We start from the raw sequence: 27152 nt of genomic DNA on the forward strand, positions 1-27152 counted from the left end.
CTTTTTCCTGGAAAAGCGCTGCACGTGCCGAACAGAAAAGATAAAGCAGGTTAGTCGCACACAGCAAGAAGGCTAAAATAAAGCGAACTATTAGCGCCTCTCGCACAGCGCTCTACTTACCGGCAAGAATCCTGCACACCATTGTCAGGAGAGTCATCCATCATCCGAAAACCGCTTTTTGTGCCGCAACTGAAAGGCAAAAAAAACGAACATTACATATCTTGCATGCAAGGATTTAAGGCAGCTATTTCAAGGAGTTATTGGAATAGAGACTTACCTGCTTACTCCGGGCCATCCACTTCAGCAACCTCCATCAGATCAATGAAATAACTCGATCCTGGAACTACAGAGTAACCGCGCCCCTGCCAGAGAGTGTGCAGGACGGAGAGCTCACCCATATAATACACAAGGTGAGCCAGGGAAAGAGAAGGATAACACGGAAGGAGGTGAAAATCAAAACCAGCTCCACACAGTTGGCTAATATCTTGTTTCAACTTGTAGACCGACATTCTTCTGAGGCAAGACAGAAGGGAAGACGCAAGCAGGCCCTCATTAAGCAGAACAACGCCAGTGCAGACATCATCCTTCGCACATGAGCACGCCCCCGTGAAGACCAGTTGAGCGTGACAGCCTGCCCATGTCTGTGCCAGCATGAGAGAGCCTTCCTAGTACCTATAGCGCCTAAAAGAGGTATTGCCTAATTCTAAAGCACTTGGAGGTGAGGGAGGACCCTAGTTCCTTCCCAACAGACCTCCAATAGGGAAGCCTTGGGTTTTTTGTCCCGCTGCTCTCCTCCCTTGGTCTGTTGCCCTGCTCCAGTAGGTGTGCTTTTGTACCGGAAGTTCTGCCTTCCTCAGAGTGTGTCTTTGGTTTCTGCCTTTTATTCTTGTGAGGATATCTAATTGGTATCAGGTGTATGCACTTAGGATTAAGTGCCTGCCTTTGCCTGATCTGATTAACGGGACATGGCCGGTACGATGTATGCAAGTCAGTGTTGCTATTCTCAGTTATTCTCTTCCTTGGCCCAGTGTTAGTGTAAATAGGTGGGTAGTTGGGATCTTGGAGCATCCTAAAACATAAGATGGGTTCGATAACCAAAATAAGCGTGAATACTGCATCTCGTCATCAGCTATCTCACCTCCAGTCCCTGAAGACCCCTCACCCAGGTGATCCTCCTGCACTGGTCCACCCCCAGGAACTAGATCCAAAAGCGACGACTGTGTCCTGGCCACCTGGATGACAAGTCCAAGAGAACTAGCGGGTAAGATAACATTAGGTTTCTCACAACCCCCAGGGTCAGGATCCGAAAGCAATGGGCCATCCATGGCCACCCGAATGGAAGATCCTGGGTTAGTAGGTGGGATAACACTGTCATATTTCCCAGACATATCTTGAGGAAAAATAATCAGCCTATCTTACCTGTTATGTCAAGGAATTTACGCAAAATCACCCAAGATGCCTTTCGTACTACGGTCATACCTCTATTACCCTCCCTAGAGATGACCATGCTACTTGGACTTGGAGACTTTGTAGCTAACATAAGATCCGCACTTGATGCTACATTGGAAATATTAGCCCCACTTAAACCCTCTAACAAAAAAAAAGGGAATAAAGATCCTTATATTCCATTCTCAGCTGAAATTCCTGAGGCTTGTTCCAAAAAACACCAACTGGAGCGACAATGGCACAAACAAACATCGGAGTCCAGTCTTACCTCCTATAAGCAGGCTCTCCTACATTATAAATCACTTATTCGCTCCACGAAAGAATTGCATCTCGATTCCAGGATTTCTAAAGCCAAATCCAGCTGTAAAGAGCTTTTTGTTATCCTTCAGGAGCTTAAAGGTTGTACTACTACTTCACTGCCTCCAGCAGACAGTGCATGGTGCCAAAATATCCACAATAGTTTCACTAATAAAACTCTAACTCATCAAAATAATATTAATACTCAGGTGAAATTATTGACTAATACTACATCCATTCAAGACAATATGGATTCGCCCAATGGTTCGCCTGTCTTCACTTTTAAACCTGTCTCTACAGTAGAAGTTATCGACACCGTCTCTAAACTCAAACCCACTTCCTGTAAGGGAGAAGTCTTTCCAGCCTCCTTATTCAAAGATCATATTCATACTCTTGCCCCATGGATCACTACTTTTGTTAACAGATCTTTCTCTGAATCACATGTCCCTGAAATCATAAAGGAAGCATGGGTTACTCCTCTGCTCAAGAAGGGAAATCTGGATCCTGCAGAGGAAGGAACTTATCGCCCAATCACTAATGTTCCCTTTTTGCTGAAAATCATAGACAAAATTGCCTACTGTCAATATCAAGCTTTTGTCGAAGAATATGATATTCTAGCTTCACAACAATCTGGGTTTCGCCCCAATCATGGGACTGAGACTGCACTGCTAGATTTAAAATCTTACATTGCTGGTCTTGTTGACAAAGGTCACACTGCCCTGTTACTATTATTAGATCTATCCGCTGCGTTCGATTTAGTTGATCATCAACTACTGGCGGATAGACTAATCACAATCGGTAAATGTTCCCCTGAAGCCTCTGCCTGGTTTAAATCTTTTCTGGGTCCACAGAACATGAGAGTTACTAAGGATAATGCTCACTCCATGGCTTCTTTACTGCTATGTGGTGTTCCACAGGGCTCATGTCTTTCGCCCCTACTCTTTAACATTTACTCTCGTCTTCTCTGCGCTCTCTTGTCAGCCTTAGGCATTTATTTTGCCAACTACGCTGACGACACGCAGGTTGTCATTAAACTCACTGGCGAGTATTTAAAAGATGTAGAGTACATTAACTCCATCTTCATTGAACTCCAGAAGTGGATGGCGCTAAACTCTTTGGCCCTTAACAATGCTAAAACAGAGCTGCTGATTTTGGGTACCCAGCAAAAACGGAAGAAACTTGACACAAAATATGACAACTTTTTGATTGGTCAACATATCATTCCTGTATCTAAATCCGTAAAAACCTTGGGAGTCTATTTTGACCCGCAGCTATCCTTCACCCGCCAGGTCAACTATCTCAAATCCTCGTGTCACTATTATATTCAGCTTTTATGGCAGATTCGTCCCTATTTGTCCAAAGAGAACCTTGCACTGATTGCAGCTGCAATTGTAAACTGCAAGCTGGATTATTGTAACAGTTTAATGATTGGTACTTCCCAGGCCAACATTAAAACGTTGCAGATTATACAGAATAACGCTGTACGTGCTGTAATGGGCCTTAAGCGAAACATGCACGTCTCTGACGCCAGGCGCAGCCTTCATTGGCTACCAGTGAAACAGCGTTTACACCATAAAGGCCTAACCACCGTGTTTAAATGCCTTCACGGTCAAGCTCCATCTTACCTTACTGCAAGGATTAAAAAGAAACCTGTCATCCGTTCCTTGCGCTCAAGTAGCAATACAGCCCTGGTTCAACCCCCATCTATTCTGAAAAGATTTGGGGGCACTAGCTTTGACTCTTGGGCCCCGGCTCTTTGGAATGCACTCCCTAAATATCTTGTTAATAGTGAGTCTCTGCCTATCTTCAAAAAGCAACTGAAGACCTTCCTGTTTGACAAAGGATAGGATTTCTCTATTTCTTTAGCATAGCTCTCTCGGTACTGAATTCAGTTTTCCGCCATATTTCCTTTCTCTTTTGGTCTCGTGAGGTTTGGGTTTCCCCAGTCTCCCTGTCTCTTTGTTTTTCCTGTCTGACATTGTTTTCTGTTGTCTGCCGTCCCTTCTCCTTCTGTGTGCGCCCTGAGGCCTATGGGTTAGTGGCGCAATACAAGAATGCAGATAGATAGATAGATAGATAGATAGATAGATAGATAGATAGATAGATAGATAGATAGATAGATAGATAGATAGACCAACCACTGTGCTATACGTGGTCCGGCGATGCCAGACAACTGGGTAGAGAACAAATGTACTAATAGTTTGTGGCCATGCCCGACCCCTGGGTAGAGAACAAATGTACTAATGGTTTGTGATCGCTTAGAATCAAAAAAGCTATGCCCCACCGATAAGATCTAAAATACCTTGCTGCCGAGCAACACGCCCATGCCTCCTTCTCAATCACAAAAAACTTCTTCTGGGACTCATTTAATGTCTTTGAAGCAAATGCAATTGGGAACCCCCGCCCCATCCCGCACCCTGGTGTTAACTCAATACTGCTCCTGTACCCCTCTCACTTGTATGAACTGTTATAAATGTTCTTCCCCGTCTCAAATATATACATGGTCGGAGCCCTTGATGCTGAAGAACACCCTTTTGATTGAATCCGACCTCTCAAATGCCTTTCCTTTTTTCAAAACTTCCCTCAGTATCGCTGACCTCACTGAAAAATGTTGAATACATTTTGCATAAAATTCCACAAGTCTTAGGAATTACTTTAACTGCCCTTGGTTCCCCGGGTCTTTCATTTCCATTATTGCTTCCACTAACTCTGGCTTGGGCTTCAACCCTTCACCAGATAAAACATGCCCCAAATACGTAACCTTGTCCACTTTAAATTTGCATTTCTCCTTCTTCACCATCAATCCTGCATTACGCAATGTCTCCTGAACCTCCGCCAACAGCTTGTCATGCTTCTCCTCCTCCATTGCATGAACCAGAATATCATCTTGGAAACAATGTATGCCTTCGCAAGTCTTGAATACATTTGCCAAAACTCTTTGGAACACTGCACTTGCAAAACCAAATGGCATACGTCTATATTGGCACCTTACAAATATCCAATAAATAAATACATAAACGTCATGTGAATTGATTCAGGATGAAAGTCTACTTAATGGTATGCCGATGATAGATCAATAGTGGAAAACCATCTCATCTTACCCAGGGCTGACAACATATTGTTTATATCAGGGGACGATACCAGTCCACCCATATTGCTTTGTTCACGTCTCTCAAATCCACACACACTCATATTTTTCCATTAGACTTTTGCATCACTATTATAGGTGACAACCATTGCCTCTATGTATTCAATGATTCCTTCCCTGCACAGCCTTATTAATTAATTCCTGTTCCAGATCACCCTTTGCACCCAGGGGAACTTGTCTGACTTTATGCACAACAAGAACAGCCCCCCAGTTCAATTTGATCTTCTGAAGGAAATTTCCCATTATACTAATGGCACTCCTGAAAACCTCAGGAAATTCCTTCACTATCTTTTTCCCATACTCGCACAATGAACCTATTGGCAAAATAACTTGTATGTGCTCCTCTTGCCCTAGTTTAAGTTCCATTTTAAGATACCCCTGGTGTCTCCATCCCAGCAAACTGTCTCCCTTCTCAGCAACATACACTTTTCCCTTAATTGTGCGATCTCCCACTGCTATATTGCACCACACATAACTTAAAATGTGGATCAGCACTCCTCCATATGCAGAAGGATCAATATTCTTCACCAATTCTCCCACCCACTTCTGCAACTTCAACTCCTACTCAGAACGAGGCATCAACATGTACAGTGAGCCTGAATCCACAGCATTTGAACTCAACTATTGCAATATTTGACAAGGGTGGTTTATATGGTCCTTGCTCTTCTTCTCCATCTGCAACCATCATCGAGTTGATTACTTGGATCTGTACTACCAACTTGGAAAAGTCTTTTGATTCTTCCACCTTCATTCCTTTTGTCTTACAGATGCAGCTTCTCTTTTCCTTTCGTCGTGTGTACATTAGGTTTTCGAAAAAAAATGTCCTTTATTGTTGCATCTATGACACATTCCTTTTATCGCAGGGCACTCTGGATCAGATGCCATGTTCCCCACAATTCCATATCTAGACAAGCACCCTTAAATCCTTCTCCTCCAAAAGTGTTTCCATCTTCTTTTGCATCACTGCCGCTACTATCCTCTCTTCCTCTGCTGGTTGTACCACTTGACTTCCTTACTGTTGTTTTGCATTGGTTGCTTCTTTCATTTCTACATACTGTGTACACTTCCTGCTTAGTTGTATGCCTCTGGCTATTTCCAAGGCCTTTCCCAATGTGGGATTCTTGGCCTGCCATAACTTCTCTTATACCTTTGAACCTGATGTTCATAAAACCTGTTTGCCCTTGATATGTTCGTCTTCTATCCTGGAAAAATGGCAAGATGCTATTAATATTCTCGGATCTGCTATGTAGGCATTCACATCTTCCTCCCCTGTTTGTTCCTGAGAAAATAACGTCTATCTTTCCAACACAATATTTGTACGGTGCCCGTACTGCTCCTCCATTTTCCTCCAAATGGATTGATTGTCTGTGTCTCCTCTGGCTGTGCTATCTGCCTCACTATCACTTGGCTGAATGGGATCAGGCCAATGCTTTATTATCGTCACCACTTCCTTGCCCAAACAGTTAATCAGCGTAGTGTGTTTTTACTCATCAGAAAATGTGTTCCCTCTTATGGCCAATAAATACAATCTGAATTAGTCTATCCATTCTTCCCATTTTATTGTAGGTTCCCAATGGATTCTCCAAGAATCTGGCCGGTGGTGTTATTAATGAACCCGCCATTGTGTACCGCTTTTTCTATAGGAGGTCATCAATTCACAAAAAGAAAATCCATCTGACAACTTCACTGGAAGTGACTGCATCTCTCTCCTCCTATCTCACAGAAATCCGCCTGGCACCTATTCTCAAATTAGTTGTTTTCTCTCTTTATGGTATTGTACCTTTAGAATTGGTTGTTCCCTCTTTCACGTGGGCAGTCTCACTCAATTTTTTTAATTTTTTTTAAATTTAAAATGATTTAGTGTAAACATAAACTTTTCATTTGGTTTCATTGAAATATATCACGTCTTAACCGTAACATGTCATAAAATTATTGCAAAGAACACATTTCTGCAGTGTACAATTTATGGATTTGGGTCTTGAGGATGGTCAAGGATGTCCACAAGAAATTGGACAACTGTATATATCAGTTTCTTATCTTGACCTTTTAAGATCTTCAGCCATCTGGAGTCTCCTTTTTCTTGTTGTTCAGATATCTTAAATAGTTCGTCAAATAGAATTCTCTTGTCGGAAAGGGCAGGGCAGATCATAATAAGATGTTTCAAGGTTTCAGGTGTGTTTTTGTCCAAGTGTCATGCATGCTGGACATAGTGCCCCTGGACCTGGAACAACATCTTCATGCAGAACGAGTTATGCTCATAGAACTGCTAGACCGTTCTATTCTAAATGGAGATTGTATGATGCACTACGGGGAAAATGACGTCTGCATTATTCACGTCGTTAAATTCACGTGATTTAGGTTAGTCACGTGTGTTTTGGTAGTGCGTTCATAAGCAGCGTGAATACGTCGCTCGCTGCTTCTGATTGAACCATTATGGCGTTTGGTAGCTGAAACCCTTGATCTGCGTCCTTGCATTTTCTTCAGTTACTTCCTTGGCTTCTTCGGCGTGTTTCCTTCCACATGCGAATTCCTGAAGCTGCTGTCTGGAAGTCACAGGTTGGCCGCACTGTCTGCGTGCTCTTCAGTCGCGTGTATTCTGACATGCGGGTTCCTGATTTCTTCGCATGCTGCTTCCCTGACTACGTGAAGTTGGTCGCGTGGAAATACCACGCGGACGCTGTTTCCAAGCGCGGCTGTCCTGGGCTGCGTGTACTTTGTTCGCGGGTAATACACACGCAGATTTTGGAACTCTTCAGGTACGGCTGCTCTGACTGCGTGCTCTTTTGTTTGCTTATCGCACGTGAGCTACTCTACTCTTTACACACTGTGGTCCTAGTTGCGTGTCCTTGAGTTGTGTGTGAATCCTCACGCTGGCAAGAGTGACTGCCCCAGCTGCGTGAACTCCGTTGCATGTAAACCTGCACGCGGGCTTTTTCCTCACGCTTGCAAGAGCAGCTGTCCCGACTGCGTGAATTCTGTCGCGTGTAAACCTACACGCAGGCTTTTTCCTCACGCTTGCAAGAGCGGCTGTCCCGGCTGCGTGAATTCGTGTTGCGTGTAATCTGCACGCGGACTTTTGAACTCTGTTTGAACGTGTAATTCCACACGCATACTATTCTTTGCTTTGGAGTGAATCCCTGGCACCTGTGAGGAGATAACAGGTGGACTCAGTTCATCATATTTCTGTTTCTACGTGGGAAAGGAAGTTTTTCTTTTGAAGGTGATTGTGCACAGTACTTTGGACGCTATCCTGTGGTGCGCCAACCCAGTATCTAGCGTGAGCCTCGTGCCGTTCGGGATAAGTCTCCCTTACTAACCTTCCCTTCCTTTTCGTTGTTTCAACTCCTGAATTTCTTCAGAGACTTGGTGCAGACTTCAGTTCTAAGCCCACAGGTCAGTGTTGTTAACTAGTGATATTGCTGTTCTATAGTCATTTGATTTGGGACAATTTCTTATGATACTTTATTTATCCTAGGCTGACTTCCTATAAAGCTCTGACGCCCTTTCCAGTGATCCCTCTCTCTGCCTGTTTCATCGGTCAGAGAGTGGTATCATTTGGAAGGTCTAATTTGACTTCACTACTATCAAGTCGTGTGAATAAGGATCTGGAAGAGCCCTACCAATTGTATCCTTTTTGGTTACCGTATCCTTTTCAAAAGATACCTTGGTGATTTATGACAGAATCAGAAGCCATGGAGGGTATGGATCCTTTAACTGTCTTGACTCAGTTAATCACCGATTTGAGAAACGAAATGATTACGGCACAGGACATATTACGGCATCGCATGGATGTTATGCAAGACGCCATTCATGCCAGTCCTCGGGGAGCACAGGCTCCAGTGGCCACTGCATCTGGATCTGCGACATCGGCACTATCACAAGAGACTCTTAAAGTAGTTATGCCAACACAGTTTCCTTTGGCTCCCCCGGAAAGGTTCACAGGTGACCCTAAAACCTATAGAACCTTTGTCAATCAGTGCCGACTCCATTTCCTGTGCAGGCCTAACTCGTTTCCCGATTTAATTACAAAAGCAGCATTCATGCTTTCTCATTTGGGGGGTACAGCTGCTGCTTGGGCTAATCCTTTATTGGAATCAAACAGTCCCTTGCTGTACGATTGCGATGATCTTCTGGCTGCTATGAGTAAGGTCTTTGATAGGCGTTACGCCACTCAAGCCACAGATCTGGAGTTGCTAAGTCTACACCAAGGTAGTCAAACTCTGTTAGCTTACATAGCCAGATTCAATCAATTAACAGCCGAAACCCAATGGCCTGAAGACAAGAAAACGGCTGTTTTTTACAAGGGTCTTTCAGAAGAGCTAAAATATGCCTTGTCTACGGTCCCTGTGGTTCCTACAGGGTTCACAGAATTTCTCGATTTGATTCTACAAATCGATGCTTGAAGAAATGCTCGCAAAGGAGAGAGAAAACCTTTTTTGCAAACACCGGTTCGTCCAGAGGCACCGGCAGCTTCCTCAAGTGACCCTGAACCAATGCAGATTGGTGCCGTGAGAGGCCGGTTATTTAATGCAGAGAGAGAGAACCAGAGAAAAAACAATTTATGCATGTACTGCGGTTCATCTGAGCATTTACTGGCGGCATGTCCCAAGAAACCAGTTAAGCGTTCAGGAAACGCCAAAACTCGACAGTAGCAGGAGTCCCTCTGTCGAGTGCTACATCGGACTCCCATACCATTCCAGCGTACGCACCTATAGTTGTTGAGGTGACGTTACGTTTTGCTGACCAAGAAGTAGTTTCCAGGGCTATGGTTGATTCCGGAGCCACAAAAAATTACATTGATATCACGTACGCTAAGAAATGTTCTATACCCCTTGTAAACAAGAACAAACCTGAAACAGTTAATACTGTAGATGGGTCAGTCTTGATTTCAGGTATGGTAACCCAAGAGACTGTTCCTATTCGGATGACTTTATCAAATGGTCATTCAGAGGAAATGATTTTTGATGTCATTGCGGCTCCGCAGTACAAACTATTGCTTGGTCTTGCCTGGTTGACTCTTCATAATCCAACCATTGACTGGGTTACGGGATTGATCCAATATCCCTCCAGTTATTGCAATGAACATTGCTTTGCCAGTCAGGAGGTGTCAACCAAATCACATATTTTGGCCTCTATGGAGGGTGGTTCCACTATCAGTGTGGTATATCAGATCGGTAAACCTAAACCAAGTGAATATACAGAATATGCTGATGTTTTTGACAAAGGCCAGGCAGAACAGCTGCCTCCACATAGACAGTATGATTGTCTGATAGAACAAATTCCTGGGACTAAAATCCCTACTGGTCGTGTCTACTCTTTAACTCCCAAAGAAGATGTTGTCCTGAAAGAATATATCGATAAAGCTCTTGAAATGGGATTCATACGGCCATCCCAATCACCTGCTGCTTCCCCATTATTCTTTGTTCCAAAGAAAGAGGGAGATCTAAGGCCTTGTATTGATTACAGAGCTCTTAATGACATCACCATAAAGAACCAGTACCCTTTACCATTGATAAATGTTTTGTTAGATCAGCTAGGTACTTCTATGTACTTTTCTAAATTGGACTTAGAAGGAGCCTACAATCTGGTTCACATTCGTGAGGGTGTCGAATGGAAGACCGCTTTCAAGACGTGGTACAGCCTTTATGAATATCTGGTGATGCCCTTTGGCCTCCGTAACGCTCCCGCCACATTTCAGTTTTTCATGAACTATATTTTCAGGGACATGATGGATCAATTCGTGGTGATCTACTTGGATGACATATTGATATATTCATCATCTTTCCAAGAACATGTTAAACACGTGTCTGCTGTCCTACAAAGGCTCAGAGAGAACAAACTTTGTGTTAAAGCCCAGAAATGTGTCTTTCATACACAAGAAGTTGAATTCCTGGGTTACGACATTATCAATCATGGTGTTCGAATGAGCCATTCCAAAGTGAAGGCCATATTGAATTGGCCTATTCCACATAATGTCAAGTCACTACAGTCATTCCTAGGTTTTGCAAATATTTATCGCAGATTTATTAGTTCTTTCTCCAAAACAGTGGCCCCCTTGACTAGTTCCAAAGTATCATTCTGTTGGAACCAGAACGCCCAAGCCTCTTTTGAGATGTTAAAGAAAGCATTTACTACTGCACCTGTACTTCAACATCCTGATCCTGATTGTCAGTTTATCGTTGAAGCGGATGCTTCCAGTGTCGCTATAGGAGCTGTACTATCGCAAGTGTGTGCAGAAACCAAGGAAGAGCATCCAGTTGCTTTTTTCTCCCGTAAGCTAACTTCATACGAACAGAACTATACCGTTACTGAGCGGGAATTGCTTGCGATCAAGGATGCTTTCCGAGAATGGCAACATCATCTTCTTGGGGCCAAACATCAGGTGTTGGTGTACTCTGATCATCGGAATCTTCAGGCATTCAAAACTATGAAATGCCTTACGGCTCGACAGGCCAGATGGCATGTGTTTTTTGCTCAATACAATTTCCAGATTACTTATCGCCCTGCCAGACAACATGTCAAATCGAATGCTTTATCCCACATCGGTGAGGATTTGAAGGAAGAATCTCTGGTGCAAAATACATTGTTGGCAGACCATATGATATGTAGTTGTTCTGCACAACCTTCCCTAAAATGTGAATTACAGGAATGGGTGAAACAAAATCCCCGATTGGTTCAGGAACTGAATCTAGACATACACAACGGTTTGCCTTTCACACAAGGGGTGCTTTATCTACCAACAGTTACCACCCGGAACAAGGCTCTCTGTTGGGGACACGATTCCTTGATGGCAGCCCATCCTGGACAGAAGACCCTAGAGCTGCTCAAAAGATGGTGTTGGTGGTCTTCCATAACACGAGATGTTATAGATTATGTTTCAACATGTTCGTTATGCATCAAATGTAAAAACACTCCCGGCAAACCCGTGGGTTTAATACAATCCTTACCTGTTCTTCACAAACCATGGGAGATGATATCGATGGATTTTGTGGTAGAACTCCCAAGAAATAATGGTTACAATACCATATGTGTTGTGGTGGACTACTTTACGAAATTGGCTCTTTTTGTTCCCTGTATTGGGTTACCAACGGCTGCTGTCCTAGCTTAGATATTCATCCGGCATATATTCCGGTTTTTTGCTCTACCTTCAGTGATAATTACCGACATGGGCTCTCAATTTGCATCACGTTTTTGGAGAGCACTAACCTCAGCATTACTAATTGATGACAGGATGTCTAGTGCGTATCACCCCCAAATGGACGGACAGACTGAGAGGGTCAATAGCACTATGGGACAATACCTGCGGCGTTTGTGTCTGCAGTTCCAGTTAGACTGGGTCAATGTCCTGCTGGCAGCAGAATCTGCCTACAATAATTCCTACCATAGTGCCATAGGTACTTCACCTTTCTATGCTCTGTATGGGCAGCACCCCCGATCCATTCCTTTTTTTTTATTCCGGTTTGTCTATGGATAATCCTGCAGCAGTTCGTAATGTCCGAGATCTAAAGAGTCTACAGACGAAGGTGAAACAGCAATTGGAGCAGGCTAAAAAACGAGATAAGATCTACGCTGATGCTCATCGTGTCCCTGCACCAGTTTACCAAGCAGGTATGAAATTATGGCTGTCTACTAAGAACTTGAGGATACCTGGTAAAAAGAAACTGTTGCCTAAATACATTGGGCTTTATGAAGTGATCAACGTGATTAACCCGGCTGCTGTCTGTCTGGCATTGCCAAAACGATGGCGAGTGCATCCAGTATTTCACGTGTCACTCATCAAACCATGCTCTGATGCTACTAGATTGCCTATACGGCCTGTTGCTGTTTCTGTGAAAGGTTCGGACGAATTTGAGGTACAAGAAATACTGGATATGAGACTACGTTCTGGTAGGCCGTATTATCTGGTGGACTGGAAAGGCTATGGTCCCGAAGATAGGTCCTGGGAACCTCTTTCCAATATCCATGCTCCTGCTTTATTAAGAAAATTCCATTTGAAAAGGGGAGAGGCTGCTCCTTTGGGGGGTGGCACTGTCATGCATGCTGGACATAGTACCCCTGGACCTGGAACAACATCTTCATGCAGAACGAGTTATGCTCATAGCACTGCTAGACCGTTCTATTCTAAATGGAGATTGTTTGATGCACTGGCGGGAAAACGACGTTTGAATTATTCACGTTGTTAAATTCACGTGATTTAGGTTAGTCACGTGTGTTTTGGCAGTGCGTTCATAAGCAGCGTGAATACGTCGCTCGCTGCTTCTGATTGAACCATTATGGCGTTTGGTAGCTGAAACCCTTGATCTGCGTCCTTGCATTTTCTTCAGTTACTTCCTTGGCTTCTTCGGCGTGTTTCCTTCCACATGCGAATTCCTGGAGCTGCTGTCTGGAAGTCACAGGTTGACCACACTGTCTACATGCTCTTCAGTCGTGTGTATTCTGACACGTGGGTTCCTGATTACTTCGCAGGCTGCTTTCCTGACTACTTGAAGTTGGTCGCATGGAAATCGCACGCGGACGCTGTTTCCAAGCGCAGCTGTCCTGGGCTGCGTGTACTTTGTTCGCGGGTAATACACACACAGATTTTGGAACTCTTCAGGTACGGCTGCTCTGACTGCGTGCTCTTTTGTTTGCTTATCGCATGCGAGCTACTCTACTCTTTTACTCTTTACACATTGTGGTCCTAGTTGCGTGTCCTTGTGTTGCGTGTGAATCCTCACGCTGGCAAGAGCGGCTGTCCCGACTGCGTGAATTCTGTCGCATTCAGGATGTAAGTTAAGGCTTGGTGATATATATTGACTGTTGTTCCCTAGTTGTTGTTCCCTAGTGGGGACACCAGTATCTTTGGTGTTGTCTTCCGTGTCCTTTGTTGATTCGATCTGAAGGATGAAAATATTTTGTAAATTCCATGAAAAATCTTTGTAAATTTTGGTACAAGTACAATGTGTTTTAGATAATGTGCATTGTTTTGGAACAATCGAACCTTTGTCGCTTACAATGTTTTGTATGTTTGTTTTTAGATTGCGCTAAACTTGTCGGGGTATATGAAAGAGGTTTCCTATCTGATTTAAAGAAATTGTCTGTCCTGAAGAAGGCCGTTGAAAAAACTATGGGTGTAGGGACACTAGAGATAGTGCCTTAATCTCCAGAAGGGCCGAAACATGTCGACACTTGACAAAAGACTTACCAACTTTTTGAAGTCTTGTATCTAAACACTGCATCATTGATATAAGTCAGTTTCCATTAATTCAACTAACCCCTATAGTTGACTCTGTTTTTAGGATTAGATTAAGTCGATCATGCAGCATTGATTTTTGACATATATCTGTATGTTCTGCTTTCTCTCTTTTTTTAACTTTTCTAAATTTGTCTTAATAATAAATTGATATGCACTCATTTATGATTGATGATTTTTAGTGTTCACTCTTGAGGGTGTGTAAGCGATATGGTTCTATGTATTGTCTCAATAGCATGCGACATTTGTTGATAACTGTTGCAAAAAATGAATTTTTGAAAATTGTTAATGTGGTACCAATCTGGAAGGCATTTGTGACTGTTCGTGCTGTCGAACCACCTTTCTCCCCTGTACCTCCACACTCTCCTCACCTGAACTTCCCGAGTTGTCTGTGTCTTGTAGGTTCCGCCGACTCAGGTAGTCTCTTTCCTTTTTTGGGGGCACTTGCCTGTCACAGAGAGAAGCCACAGTGACCGCTGAATGGACAGCCGTCCCGGGGCTCCTCTTCCGGGAACAAGCCGGAAAAAAGGGAAAAACCCACACGGGGAAAAAACCCTTGATGATACGGAGCGACAGTTGCAGTCTGGAGGATCCTTGGCAGGCAAGACCGGAGAAGATACAAGTCCAACTTGCAGGTAAGATGAAGTTCGGAGAAGATCCTACGAGGATGAGACAGGCAGCTGAAGAGTCGAGAAGATCTCCGTTGGAAGGTGGGGGAGCCCTACCAAGTAGGAACAGGCAGCTGAGAAAAGATGTCTAAGTGGTGCAATGTGTACCAAGCAACACGGCCCAGAGAAAAGAAGCAAACAGTTCCCAGAGAAGGAGGAGGGATGAGAATGCAGGAGATCCGTACCGCTTATGGAGAGAGAAGCGGCAAGGGGGAGAAGGGAAAACCCGCATGCCGCCGAGGCAGCGACCGCGAGAGAAAAAAGCGTAAAACAGAAAAAATGCAGACAAAGCAGCGAGAGAAGAAGTGAGAGAAAGTGTACCGCAAAGGGAGCGGCAGCGAAGGGAGAAAAGACAGGAAAACAGAATCGCTAGGAGAGCGACACCAGCAGGCACCAAGATCCACTGCGGAAGCCGAGGCAAGCGGAGGGATCAAGAGGAGCCAAAGCAGAGCGAAGGAACCAGGAGCGCTGGAGCGAAACCAGCGTGGGTTGAAATGCAGCGACTTCCGGGTTGAGGGAGAAGATAACTCCCGGCAGCCCTGCGTCCGGTCAATGGGCCCGGACCAGAAACAAAGGAAGGACTAAAAACCCTTTCGTCCGGGTTGCAGTCTCCAACGTGGAAGAAGCCGCCAATTGCGGCTGTGGTGGCGGGTGACAGCATTAATCACAAAATAAGTAGATAACATATACCACCAAGCCTAGCCTGTTTGGACTATCAGTGGGGTAGTCAATAGTCTCATTTTTGTATAACGCTCTTAGCTTTGTTCTCCCGTTCCGAGACTTTGACCCTCCCGTAAACAAAAATTGAGCGAGATTACCTGTTTAGAGGTAACTGTCTATGAAGGCGACATACACTTGAGAGTTGTTTAGTAGGGCTTCATGCTTTATTAGATTTAGAATCAGAAGATTCACATTTATGCCCACATTTGGCGTAAAGCCTGTTTGTCGAGCATCAAAGCGGTTTGTTTCTTTGGCCCATGCATTCAGTTTTTGATGCAGGTATGTCGCAAACAATTTTCCCAGTGGATCTAGGAGAGCAATAGGTCTAAAGTAAGATGGATTATCTCTGTTGTCTTGTTTATAGATCGGGATCAGCACTGCTCTAGTCCAAGTCTCTGGTATCGATTTTATTTTATTGATTAAGGTCAGAATAAGGTCCATTAGGTTTGCCCAAGTCTCCGGAACCTGTTTCAGAATGGCATTGTACAGGCCATCGGGGCCAGGGGCGCGAGAAGCATTACTTTTTTATCATCTCTTGGAAATTATGTTTATCCCAAAGAATGGTCCATTGATTTGAGATGGTTAGTTCTGCCGAGGTTGAAATGCAGCGACTTCCGGGTTGAGGGAGAAGATAACTCCCGGCAGCCCTGCGTCCGGTCAATGGGCCCGGACCAGAAACAAAGGAAGGACTAAAAACCCTTTCGTCCGGGTTGCAGTCTCCAACGTGGAAGAAGCCGCCAATTGCGGCTGTGGTGGCGGGTGACAGCATTAATCACAAAATAAGTAGATAACATATACCACCAAGCCTAGCCTGTTTGGACTATCAGTGGGGTAGTCAATAGTCTCATTTTTGTATAACGCTCTTAGCTTTGTTCTCCCGTTCCGAGACTTTGACCCTCCCGTAAACAAAAATTGAGGGAGATTACCTGTTTAGAGGTAACTGTCTATGAAGGCGACATACACTTGAGAGTTGTTTAGTAGGGCTTCATGCTTTATTAGATTTAGAATCAGAAGATTCACATTTATGCCCACATTTGGCATAAAGCCTGTTTGTCGAGCATCGAAGCGGTTTGTTTCTTTGGCCCATGCATTCAGTTTTTGATGCAGGTATGTCGCAAACAATTTTCCCAGTGGATCTAGGAGAGCAATAGGTCTAAAGTAAGATGGATTATCTCTGTTGTCTTGTTTATAGATCGGGATCAGCACTGCTCTAGTCCAAGTCTCTGGTATCGATTTTAATTTATTGATTAAGGTCAGAATAAGGTCCATTAGGTTTGCCCAAGTCTCCGGAACCTGTTTCAGAATGGCATTGTACAGGCCATCGGGGCCAGGGGCGCGAGAAGCATTACTTTTTTATCATCTCTTGGAAATAATGTTTATCCCAAAAAATGGTCCATTGATTTGAGATGGTTAGTTCTGCCGAGGTTTCTTCTTGACGCCGGGGTTTATACAGGTTAGAAAAGTGTGAGATCCATTTTTGTTCCGAGATGTTGGAAACCATCAGGTGTTGGTGTTTGGGGTCATAGTTTAGCAAATTCCACAGATTCCTCAAGTTCTTGTTTTTGAGCGTTAGAAGCATGGTTTCGGCATCTGTTTTTTGCAAAGTCATCTCATGGTTTTTTTTTCCAATTTCTGAAAGCTTGTTTTGCTTTTTTCATATTTTGCAGGTTTTCAGACGTGAGATTCTTCCTCCATTTACAGAGATGTTGCCAAAGTATTCTCTTTTTATTTGCTATCTCAGGATTGTAGTAATGCCGATGAACAGGCTTTTCTGCTGTAGTGGCGTTGATCTGGAAGGGGATCAATATCCAATCATAATTTAGCTTTTCTTCATCTGGCATGTTGGTGTGACAGAAAGTCAGCGGCAGGAGGACTTGATGTTCCTGTAATTTCTAAAGGTGGAGCTGGAATTATCGTGTTCTGATCAGACATTCCGATGCCACGCGGGATGAGCATAGAATGGTCGCTCTTAGCAGAAAGTTGGATTGTATATTCCAGTATCAAATTATGCAATGCTGGTGAAAGGTAAATGTAATCGATGATTGCCGTGGTGTTTCTGCAAGACCAGGTGGGAATCAGCAACTTGTGTTCGTGACATGGATGGCTCATTAGAATCAAGTTTCTCATGGTAATTTCTTTGGACCAGCGGAGTGCTCTGATTGTCAAATCATCAGGAGGTTTGAGGAGACCAGTAGAAGTAAAGAGGTGGATGTTAAGGTCCCCACAGATGATGAAGTCCATGTTGGGGAATCTCACAATAAGTCTATCAATGGTCAGAAAGACGCCATCCAGGAAGTTGTCATTTATTGCAGCTGGATTCCAATACACATTTATAATTGCAATCAAACTAACAGTCGGGCTATTCTGTTGACTTTGATAGGCCAAGTTGATCGGTTTAGAAATCTTGATAAATGTGAATTGGGTCCATGGGTTGATATTCTCCGTTTCAAGAAAGCTCCAGGTTGAAGTAATCCTAATCAGCGTCAATAGGCCAGAGGAGGCACGTCCCCGGGGGCTTTGCAGGGCCGGGTTGAGCACAGTTATATATGCATCACAAGTCGGCGGTTTGGTGAGCCAAGTTTCTTGAAGACAAATTACTTGGCAGGGTTCAAACTCAGGGACAGGTGAGTCAAATAGGTTGGAATGTCCCATTGTGTTCCATGAGCACAGTATCCAGCCATGGGTTTGTGATGGAGTTAGTGGTTATGAGTGGTATGCTGGCTCATTGGGTTGTAATGGAGAGTCAACTTCATACTCTCGCCAGAAGCGAGACTGTGAGTAAGTCTGGCTCTCGAAATGATGGACATGTGGTATGGAAGTTGTTCGGTCTCTGTCTGAAGGGTTCCGGTTGTTGTTTGTTCTCAGTGATCTGTCATGATGTTTCCATCTATGATCATCAGGTACTGCTGCAGGTCGAGTAGCTGGGCGATTCCATTCCCGATTGTCTTCTGGTGAACCCAGTATTTGTGAACATGCAAAACCTACTGATAATAATGGTGTAGTCATCTGTATAATTCGGTTAATTGTATCTTGGGTATAGAATTCTATCTGAATCTTGTCTAAAAGTTGGTCGTCAACAAAGAGTACGGTCTTGATTTCTTGTGATTGTATTGAATTTAATTGCGGTTTGGCGTGTAACAGTCTTAAGAGATTTGTCCTGTTAAGGGTGATAGGATCTCTTCTGCGATCGACACAGGTGATCTGAAGTGAGTAGGTCTGTTTTTTCTGCCATGGGTCCACAAACTGGGGGAATCGATATGCATCAGAAGAGTGAGGTTTCCATGTATCGCCCCTTTGCGGGGATTGCCTGTTAGAAGGCGGGTTTGTCGGTGGATCTGTCATTGTCATCTCGTGGTCTGGGGTCCTGTCAGGCTCTTCAGACGTTCTTGTAGTATCGCTAGAGTAGTTTGATGGAGTGTCTGAAATGCAAGTGATGTTGCCTGAAAAGGAAGAAGGCGGGTCTGATATACTTTCACAAGAGAGGTTTGGGCCGTTCGGCTCCTCCAATGAATTGATTACATATTCTTCCAGTATTATTAGTACTGAATCGTTGGGGGTTGTGACCTCAGGGATCTCCGGAGGATCCATGTGTATTGTGAGATTGAGGAGATCCTCTGTTTGGATTTCGAATTGGGTTGAACAGCTTTGGGTGGGACATAGTGGCTGGAGGTGAGTGGTGCTGGACACAATTTTCAAGGCTCTGTCTTTCTTCCCGTTTGTAATGCAGGGTTTGGAAGGCTGAATTGGGGCATTATCTGTGGGCATGGTTACGTTTCTTAAAAAGGCTTGCAAGCCCGTTTGTTTGGTGCCCATTTTTCTTTTGTTTTTTGGTTTGGAGATCTGTTTAGCAGGCGAGATTTCATTGTGTCATTTTTTATTTGTGAAGATATGAAAAGTGTCAGAAGGTTTCTCACTCAATGATTTTCCCCCAATGCTGTCCCAACAATGCATTATCACCTGATGTTTGGCTGCAATTATCTACTTCCTCTCTTGTGAGCCAGTTTGCTGAATCCCTTTCTCTGTGCTTTTATAGCGTATCACCCACCTGAAGCGTACGCCTGAAATCGGCTACTTCATCTCCAATGCTGCCTGGCAACACATGATGCCTATCTCTGAGTGGCCCATGCACACACTTCCTTAATTGGCTGGCAGCTCACGCACACCTGTTGAAACCTTGCACTTGCCTCCTGCCGACCCGAATCGCCTTGCTGTTCGCCCCATGCCGCCTAGTCACTGCGGCCTCCTGGCATCAAGCTGATTTAAAGGGCACCACTGTCTCCAATCATCTGATCCACTCTCTGTGTTAATCACTCCTCGTGGCTCCTCCGGGTCTCCGGATTCTCATTTCCTCCACCAGTTGGGCTCTGGTGGACCATCCTTGTCGCCATTGTAATAGCGTAGCTGAAGCACGGCAAGTTTTTAATGTGTCTATTAAGATTACACACACGGAACCCGGAAGTGACCACTCTCCATGTCTTCCTAAAACCGTCATCCCTCCCCATCTCACTTGGAACATGGCGAATTCAAAGTTCCATATCAGTATACCAGGCTATTGTTTCTGGCTACGGTCTCCAAATGAAGAATAGTGGAAGCTGAGCATTGAGACTAAATGTAAAAAGGTCCCTCTCTAAAGGACGCCAGAGAGTATTTATCTTGATCAAAACTGCTGAGTGGAGCTTCCAATCCCTGAACTGAGGGTGCAAATGCACCTGGAATTCCAATTGACTACTGCATTGCATAAGCCTGGTAGGTATTCAGCCTGCAGAACAACCTCTAGCCATACAAAAATGCCAAAGATATCCTGTAGTCCTTGCCAGTAAGCGAGAACGAGGACCCCCCAATCTTGTTGACATACTGCGCTGCTGAAATTGTGTCCATCCTAACAGCAATCCACCTGGTCCTGTCACTCCTCCGGACAAAGGAGCCTGCAAACAAGTCTCAGCCATTAATGTGAATTTCCTTCTCTTGAGGAGTACATTTCCACTTTTTGTAACTTCCTTGCACCCTGCTTCCTAGCCCAACCGAATGGTGTTTGATTCTAGGACCAGATCTGAGGACGACACATAGCTTTCTTTACCAATTCAGGCCTGAATATGATTGAATACCACTGGGGCTCCCTTCGCCCTGGCCTCTGCAGAGAGACAAATCTAATCTGAGTTGCTGGGGCCCTTGCGGAGGCGGAGAGCTTTCAACCTCTGCAGTGCCTGTGGCAAGGTACACGGAATCGAATGGCCCTCTGGAAGCTACAGAATTCTTACGAGAAGGGGGGTATAAAACTGCCTAATTATGAAGTCTATTATGTTGTGAGCCAGCTGCAATATGTGGCTAAATGTCTCTCGGAGGATGCGACCACCGAAACTAGGTTGTTCCAACGGGACTGTGCCCCATTTTACCTGAGAGAGATAATGTGGCTGCCCCAGGCTGTAATGGACGGGCGCACCAGGATGTTGGTACTAGGTTGGAAGATGTGGAGAAGGGCGTGTCAGCTGATGGGAGAACCCATGCTCGTGCTCCCCTCAGATACCGTTAGTTGCACTGGCAGGTAGAGATGAGCAACTAAGGATGACAATTAGAAACTACTGGGAGCCGGCTGGGATAATGATATTGGGAGGTATCTGGCAAGAAGGGGCCATAACAGACTTTGAGGTGTTGGGGGCAGAAACTGGGTTGCAAACCGGTCAGTACATCACGTACCATAGACTGGTGAGGGTGCTTAAGGGAACGTGGTCTGAGTTGGTGCTTGAGGAAGAATCAGATGTTCCCATGTATACAATATATGATATATCAGAGGGGGGCAGACGAAATATCTAGGATATACTAGTGGATAATGTCTAGAGTGGGAAAGGAGCTGGTGCAATTGAGACTGGAATGAGAGGAGGAAATCGGTACTTCAATGGAGGATGGGATGTGGGAACGAGTTCAGGGGTACCACAAGAAAGTGTCGAGAAACGCAAGACTCCAACAGCTGAAATTGTATATTACGCATAGGGCGTACTTGACACCCCAAAAGATGGCTGAGTTTAAGAACATGGGACGGCAGGCATGCCCTAAGTGCGATGAGGAGAATGCGGGAATGGTACATAGGTTCTGGTCATGCCCAGTTATTGAGTGCTTTTGGGGTGAGGTTGCACGCAAACTCGAAGCTAAAGGTATCAGGCTAGTGGTGGACACTGTGTGGGCCTGCCTGTTAGGAGGGTTCCCTAGGGTGCGAAAACCTAGGCACATAGGTAAATTGAAAGACCTGGCATATGCGCTTGCAAAGCAGAGAATTGCTATGGAGTGGAAGGCATGCCACAAACCACGACTGGAGTTGTGGTGGAAGGATCTGCAGAAATGGGCGGAGGCTGAAACCATGGTATGGCAGGAAGCTGGCAGCAAGGGTGGGGGATGAAACTGAGACTCTGATGGCCTAGAAACTGCTCATAGCAGAACTATTTGGGTCAATTCAAGATCCTTTGGACATAACGGATGGGGAAACCTCACCACAGGATGCAGGAACTGAACATTAACAGGTGCAGGCTCGGAATGGGGGGTGGGAAAAGGGGAGCAGTGAACATGGTTGAATAGTGTACATGTGAAATGTTATTGTATCCACTACAAGTTTGTTTTGTAAAGTTTGTTATATGTTTAATAAAATGTTTAAAAAAAAAACCTCTGCAGTGCCTGTAGTATCACCAGAACCGAAGTGGAACAGAGACTACAATCCACCCCAAAGTCCTCGGAGAAATATTGGGCTGGCAGAAACTACCCAATATCCTTCTTGATACCTCTGTTTTTGGATAAGGGTAGTTGCAAAGATGCTGCATCATATCTAAGCGAAACCCAAGAAACTCCAAATCCTGATAAGGCCGAAGATGGGACTTTTTCCATTTATTACAAAACATGAACGCTGTAAGTGGTTTACTGTGCGGTCGCGATGAAGGAATGCCATCGTTTGGACTGGGATGTCAACAGAATGTCATCCACATATATTATTAAGTGAATGCCTTGCACCATGGGAGCTGCCATCCCTTTTCAACGCCTTGATGAAACACCAAAGGGTACATGACAGGCCGGATGGCAGGCGCACACATTTCTATTTCATGTTGTCGCACACAAACCAAAGTAAAATCTGATGTGGCTGAGATAGGCATCCTTGAGTTCCAATCACGTCATCTCATACCCTGGCAACAGTGTGTCCCTCAGTGGATAAATACCCTCAAACTTGAAATTATTGTATTCGACAACACTGTTAAACTCACCGAGATTGATAACTGGCCTGACCACCTCCAAAGTCTTTCTTACCAAAACTATATTGCTCACAAACTGTGGGGTATCCATGGGAATTTGAACAACAGCTCCTTTTCCCCTTAAATACAAAAAAGGTAGCAGGCGCCCCTCTCTAGAAAGAACATGGCATGATAACCTGTTCTGTGGTTTTTCCCACTTTGAGAGTCCATAGCCATTGTTTTTAGCTCACTGTACTTTTCACAAAGGAAGAAAATACATTTGCATATCAGTCTTTGTCCCACCCACAAGGGCAGTCCAGCACCAAAATGCCAGACAAACCTCCATTGAGCAAGAGTACCAACAGCAACACCATACACGTGTTTCAGCCTTGTTGGGCCTTAATTCCAGAACCTCCTGATGAGATTAACAAACTTTGTACCGTCCTGTGAAAATAATATAAATGTGAGCCTAATGACTGGAAAGGAGATGCGTGTTGGCGAATTTGAAAGCCCTGGATGGTTTGAAGAACCCATTGATCGTGGGTAATGCTTAACCAGGAAGGGAAAAACCTGCCCCCAAGTTTTCCTTGGCAAGATACCTGCAGTCTGGGAGCACTTACGTCCTTGAAAACTTTGTTGTTGAAACCCTCGAGTGGTTAAGCCGAACCAATAGCGGCAACCTCTTGTATGCTGGGGAAATAAGGTGCTGGCATGAGGCTTCTCTGCTGCTTAAAACTGAAATAGATAGATTATGCTGCTGAGGTTCCCAAAAATGGCCGATTGAGAAAATGACCTACCTTCCCTGGCCCGTCATAAAATACGTCTGCCAAACCAGTTTGAGACCCCTCCATGGAACTGAATCCTCCCTTGTCTCAACCTGGGATGATGACCTGAAAATAACAGATGATTCAGAAGGCTGCACCACATTCATCCTCCTGGACCTATACGCAGCAATGGACACGTTCAACCATACCACTCTCACTAACAGACTCTTGTCCCAAGGCATCAGGGACTCTGCCCTAAAATGGATCTCCTCTTCCTCTCAGACTGCTCCCAAATCACCTTTCTCATCTGCACCCCGGCCTGTCCCTCATGGAGTACCAGAGGACCTGTCCTCATGGAGCCCCTCCGGGAGCTTCCTTCTCCTCTCTCCTCTTCAACCTTTACCTAGCCCCTCTCCCCGGTCTCATCCGTTCCCTCACAACCTCACCTGCTACAACTACGCTGACGACACACAGATCATTCTCAATATACCTGACTCCCCGTTTTACCCGACCCATATATTGCATCCTGCCTCACAGACATAGATTGCTGGATGAGGTACAGCAGATCGAGCGTGAACGCGCAATGAAATGTACGCCCTCACCACCACCATCACCTTCTTTACCTATCAAAAATAAATGCATAGAAACCAGCATCTGATTTCATTGTGATTTGGGATTTTGAACACCAAATGCATTGGATTTCTCTGGAATCCGCCAGCTTTCAGAAACTGCTACAAACTGGCAGATTCCACAGGAATTATTGTAAATGATCCCTGCTATGCATGTACAGGATGGAAGGCATGTTTGCAACATTTCAGAAAAGGGTGTAAATTGTACATTTTAAATCGAGTTCTCGCCCGGTTTTACATCTTACTTGTGCACCTTTCTATTCTCTGAAGTGATTCTTAATTGCACTGTGGGAACTGCAGTGCACGCAAGTGCACATATTTTCCCTCCCCTCCCTGCAATTAGCATGTATTACTAAATTAGGGACATGGTATTCTTAAGTGCCCTACATCAAATCCTAACGTCCACTGCACCCTTGTTTTGTAATTGCTTCCCTGTTAAATCTCTGATTGCTTACCTTTCTCATTCTGTTGTTTTCAGGCACGTATCACTAGGACAGGAGAGATGTCAGCTGTGAAGATCATAAAATTGGAACCAGGTATATATGTGTGTCTGTCTGTGTGTGTTCGGGCTGCTTATCATGTGGGATATGTAGGCAACTTGGTTACTAGGCCCGCCAACCACTAGAAATAGCACTAGAAATAGCAATGCCTGTTGTTACATTGGCACCTTTAGGTTATGATTGAAAGGAGAATCAAGATCCAGCAGCTTCAGTTGTCCCTAATTACCAGAACTAGGTACGTTGTTAATGACAATCTAAGTAATGGTGTAAAATGTCTATTGATGTTTTAGCCAATCTCCTTCCAGAAGCACAAGATCCACCTTCTGTACTGTCACATGTCAGCCAATCAGAATGTTCCCTCTATCAGAAAAGTATCCACATTGCCAGGCTTCCTGGAGGATGTGTCCAACCTGTCTTCAAATACATTGACCTTATCTGCATAAAGTCTTTGCTTCGTGTCAAATCGAGCTAGAAGCCATGCAGCTCTCATGACCATTATGGGATCTGTTGTGAGCCTAATGGATGTTCACAAGTTAGGGAGTTTTTACTTGGAGCCCGATGTATCAACGTCCTTGGCTTACAGGGCATTTTCTTCTGGACTCTCCTGGCTCTCCAAGGGATAGAACGGCTGTGCAGTCTAAACATTTCTTCAGGAGAAGGCTAGTTTAAAGGTACAGTAAACACTTTTGATAAATACACAATAAGGGTATGTTCATACAGTATATCTTTTAATGTATGTTAATTATGTTAAAGTTCTGCAAATGTAAAAACTACAAAATAGTTATAGCCTAATAAAGTTTTCTATGTGAAAAACACAGAAGTAGTGAACATGCAGGCTCACAAAACATTCCCAAGAGTCCACAGAGTCCAAATAGACTTTAATTTCGGTCCACATGCAACTGTAGGAACAATTACATACCAAGTTTCACTCAACTCTCACAAAAAGCACTTTTTTTTGAACGATGCCAACACAGCCTATAACAAAACCATCTTTGCCAAAAAGGGGATTACTTCAAATCTAAAGTGAGAGGTTATCAACCACTCTCGAGAGCTCTTCAAAACGGTTCAGTCTTTTATCCACCTGTTTGTGTTCATCAATGGTTCCGTAATCTCAGTAACTCAGCAGCAATCGCCCCGGCTTCTAGACCCAAATGTTAATGAAAACCAGTCAAACTATTGCTTCTTCTCTCCACCAGTCCTAACTGGCTTCCTCCCCACCACTCCAATTCGCTGCTCCACACTCTGCCTACATTAGACGTTCATGTGGTCACTGTGTACTGCATCTTCATGAAAATGTGTTTGCTCTCCCAATATCCAATTTTCTCTGCATCCCCTCTTATATATGATCTGTCCCCAAGTTGCGTAAGGGTGCAGAAGTAAGGCTCGGACACAATGGTGGGTAGAAACCTTTATTGATGAAGAAAGGGTTGGAAAAATGCCTCTGTCCCTAATGCTAAGAGGGGTTTCCCTACCTCAAAGAAAACTAGTGAAATTGTCCGGATGTCCTAAACTAAAAAGTGTGGCAGTGTTGTGTCTCAAAAGCCTACTTCTGTCCCTAACACTAGTAACTTAAATCACTAACTTAACTTAATCAAAAACTGTGCAAGGATGATGTCTTCCCAAAGTAAAGTGTTCATTGTAGTTCCAACCAACATAAAAGTTCCCAGTCTTTTGCGTTATCAAAATTGATGAAATACACGATGTTCACAAATGTAACACATCAATGCTAGGGTTGTGCTCCTTTCCCCTAGACTCCTCCTTGTTTTACTTTCCCTCCTTGTGGGCTCTTGGGCCCCGTATTGTTTTAGATAAATGTCACTGGTCAATTTACAAGGATATGCTTCTCAGATTCACAGTTCTTTAGCCCACCAACTTGGCACACTTCCCTAGCAAGCATAGGATTCCTTCTATTTAGTCCTTTTTTCACGTCCAGGGTACTTGACCCTCTTGTTCTCAAACTCTCATGTGATTGCGGGTCCCAGGCTCTCAATATTCTGAACAGCTTGGTTTACTTTCCTGCCAAACAACTGTCCTCTCATGGACTGTCTCTCTTTCTCTCCACGGATCCCAGACCCTCTTATTCTTCGTTACTTTAGGTTTTAGTCTTTCATATGGGGGCGGGTCCCAGACTCGCAATGTAGCATTGTATCCGCTTGGTTTACTCCCCAAGCATACAACCCTTCCTTGTTTGTTTCTTTCACAATCAGGGTTCCAGACCCTCTTGTTCTCGACTTCTCAAATGGGTGTTAGTCCCAGACCCGCAATTCCGTATTGTGTCTGCTTGGTTCACTCTGCTGCCAAACATACGATTCTTCTTTCTTTATCTTGGTTTTTCTCTGGGTCCCAGACCCTCTTATTCTTCTTTACTTTAGGCTTTTGTCTTTCATAGGGGTGCGGGTCTGTGAGAAACAAAAGGGTGTCTCACTTACTAGTACCTGGGGATCTCCCTCTCAGGTGGCCAGGGCACGGCCATAGCTTTTGGAGCATCAGCTGGGTGAGGGGTCTTCGGGGAGTGTTGGTGAGGCAACCGATGGTGAGAT

The 27152-nt window shown here is 44.4% G+C and overlaps 1 protein-coding gene across 2 annotated transcripts in view; it reads left to right on the top strand.

The window, feature by feature from the left end:
• The window catches only part of MAP4K2 (mitogen-activated protein kinase kinase kinase kinase 2), a 1208607-nt gene that overhangs the window by 212480 nt on the left and 968975 nt on the right, over nucleotides 1-27152 (top strand). For both annotated transcript variants that reach the window (XM_069645028.1, XM_069645029.1), the window contains exon 2: nucleotides 24591-24648. In XM_069645028.1, the coding sequence (XP_069501129.1) occupies nucleotides 24591-24648 (58 nt within the window). The remainder of the gene's footprint in view (nucleotides 1-24590; nucleotides 24649-27152) is intronic.

This window comes from Ambystoma mexicanum, chromosome 2p (assembly GCF_040938575.1).
Source record: "Ambystoma mexicanum isolate Mex_15411 chromosome 2p, UKY_AmexF1_1, whole genome shotgun sequence".
Lineage (NCBI taxonomy): Eukaryota > Metazoa > Chordata > Amphibia > Caudata > Ambystomatidae > Ambystoma > Ambystoma mexicanum.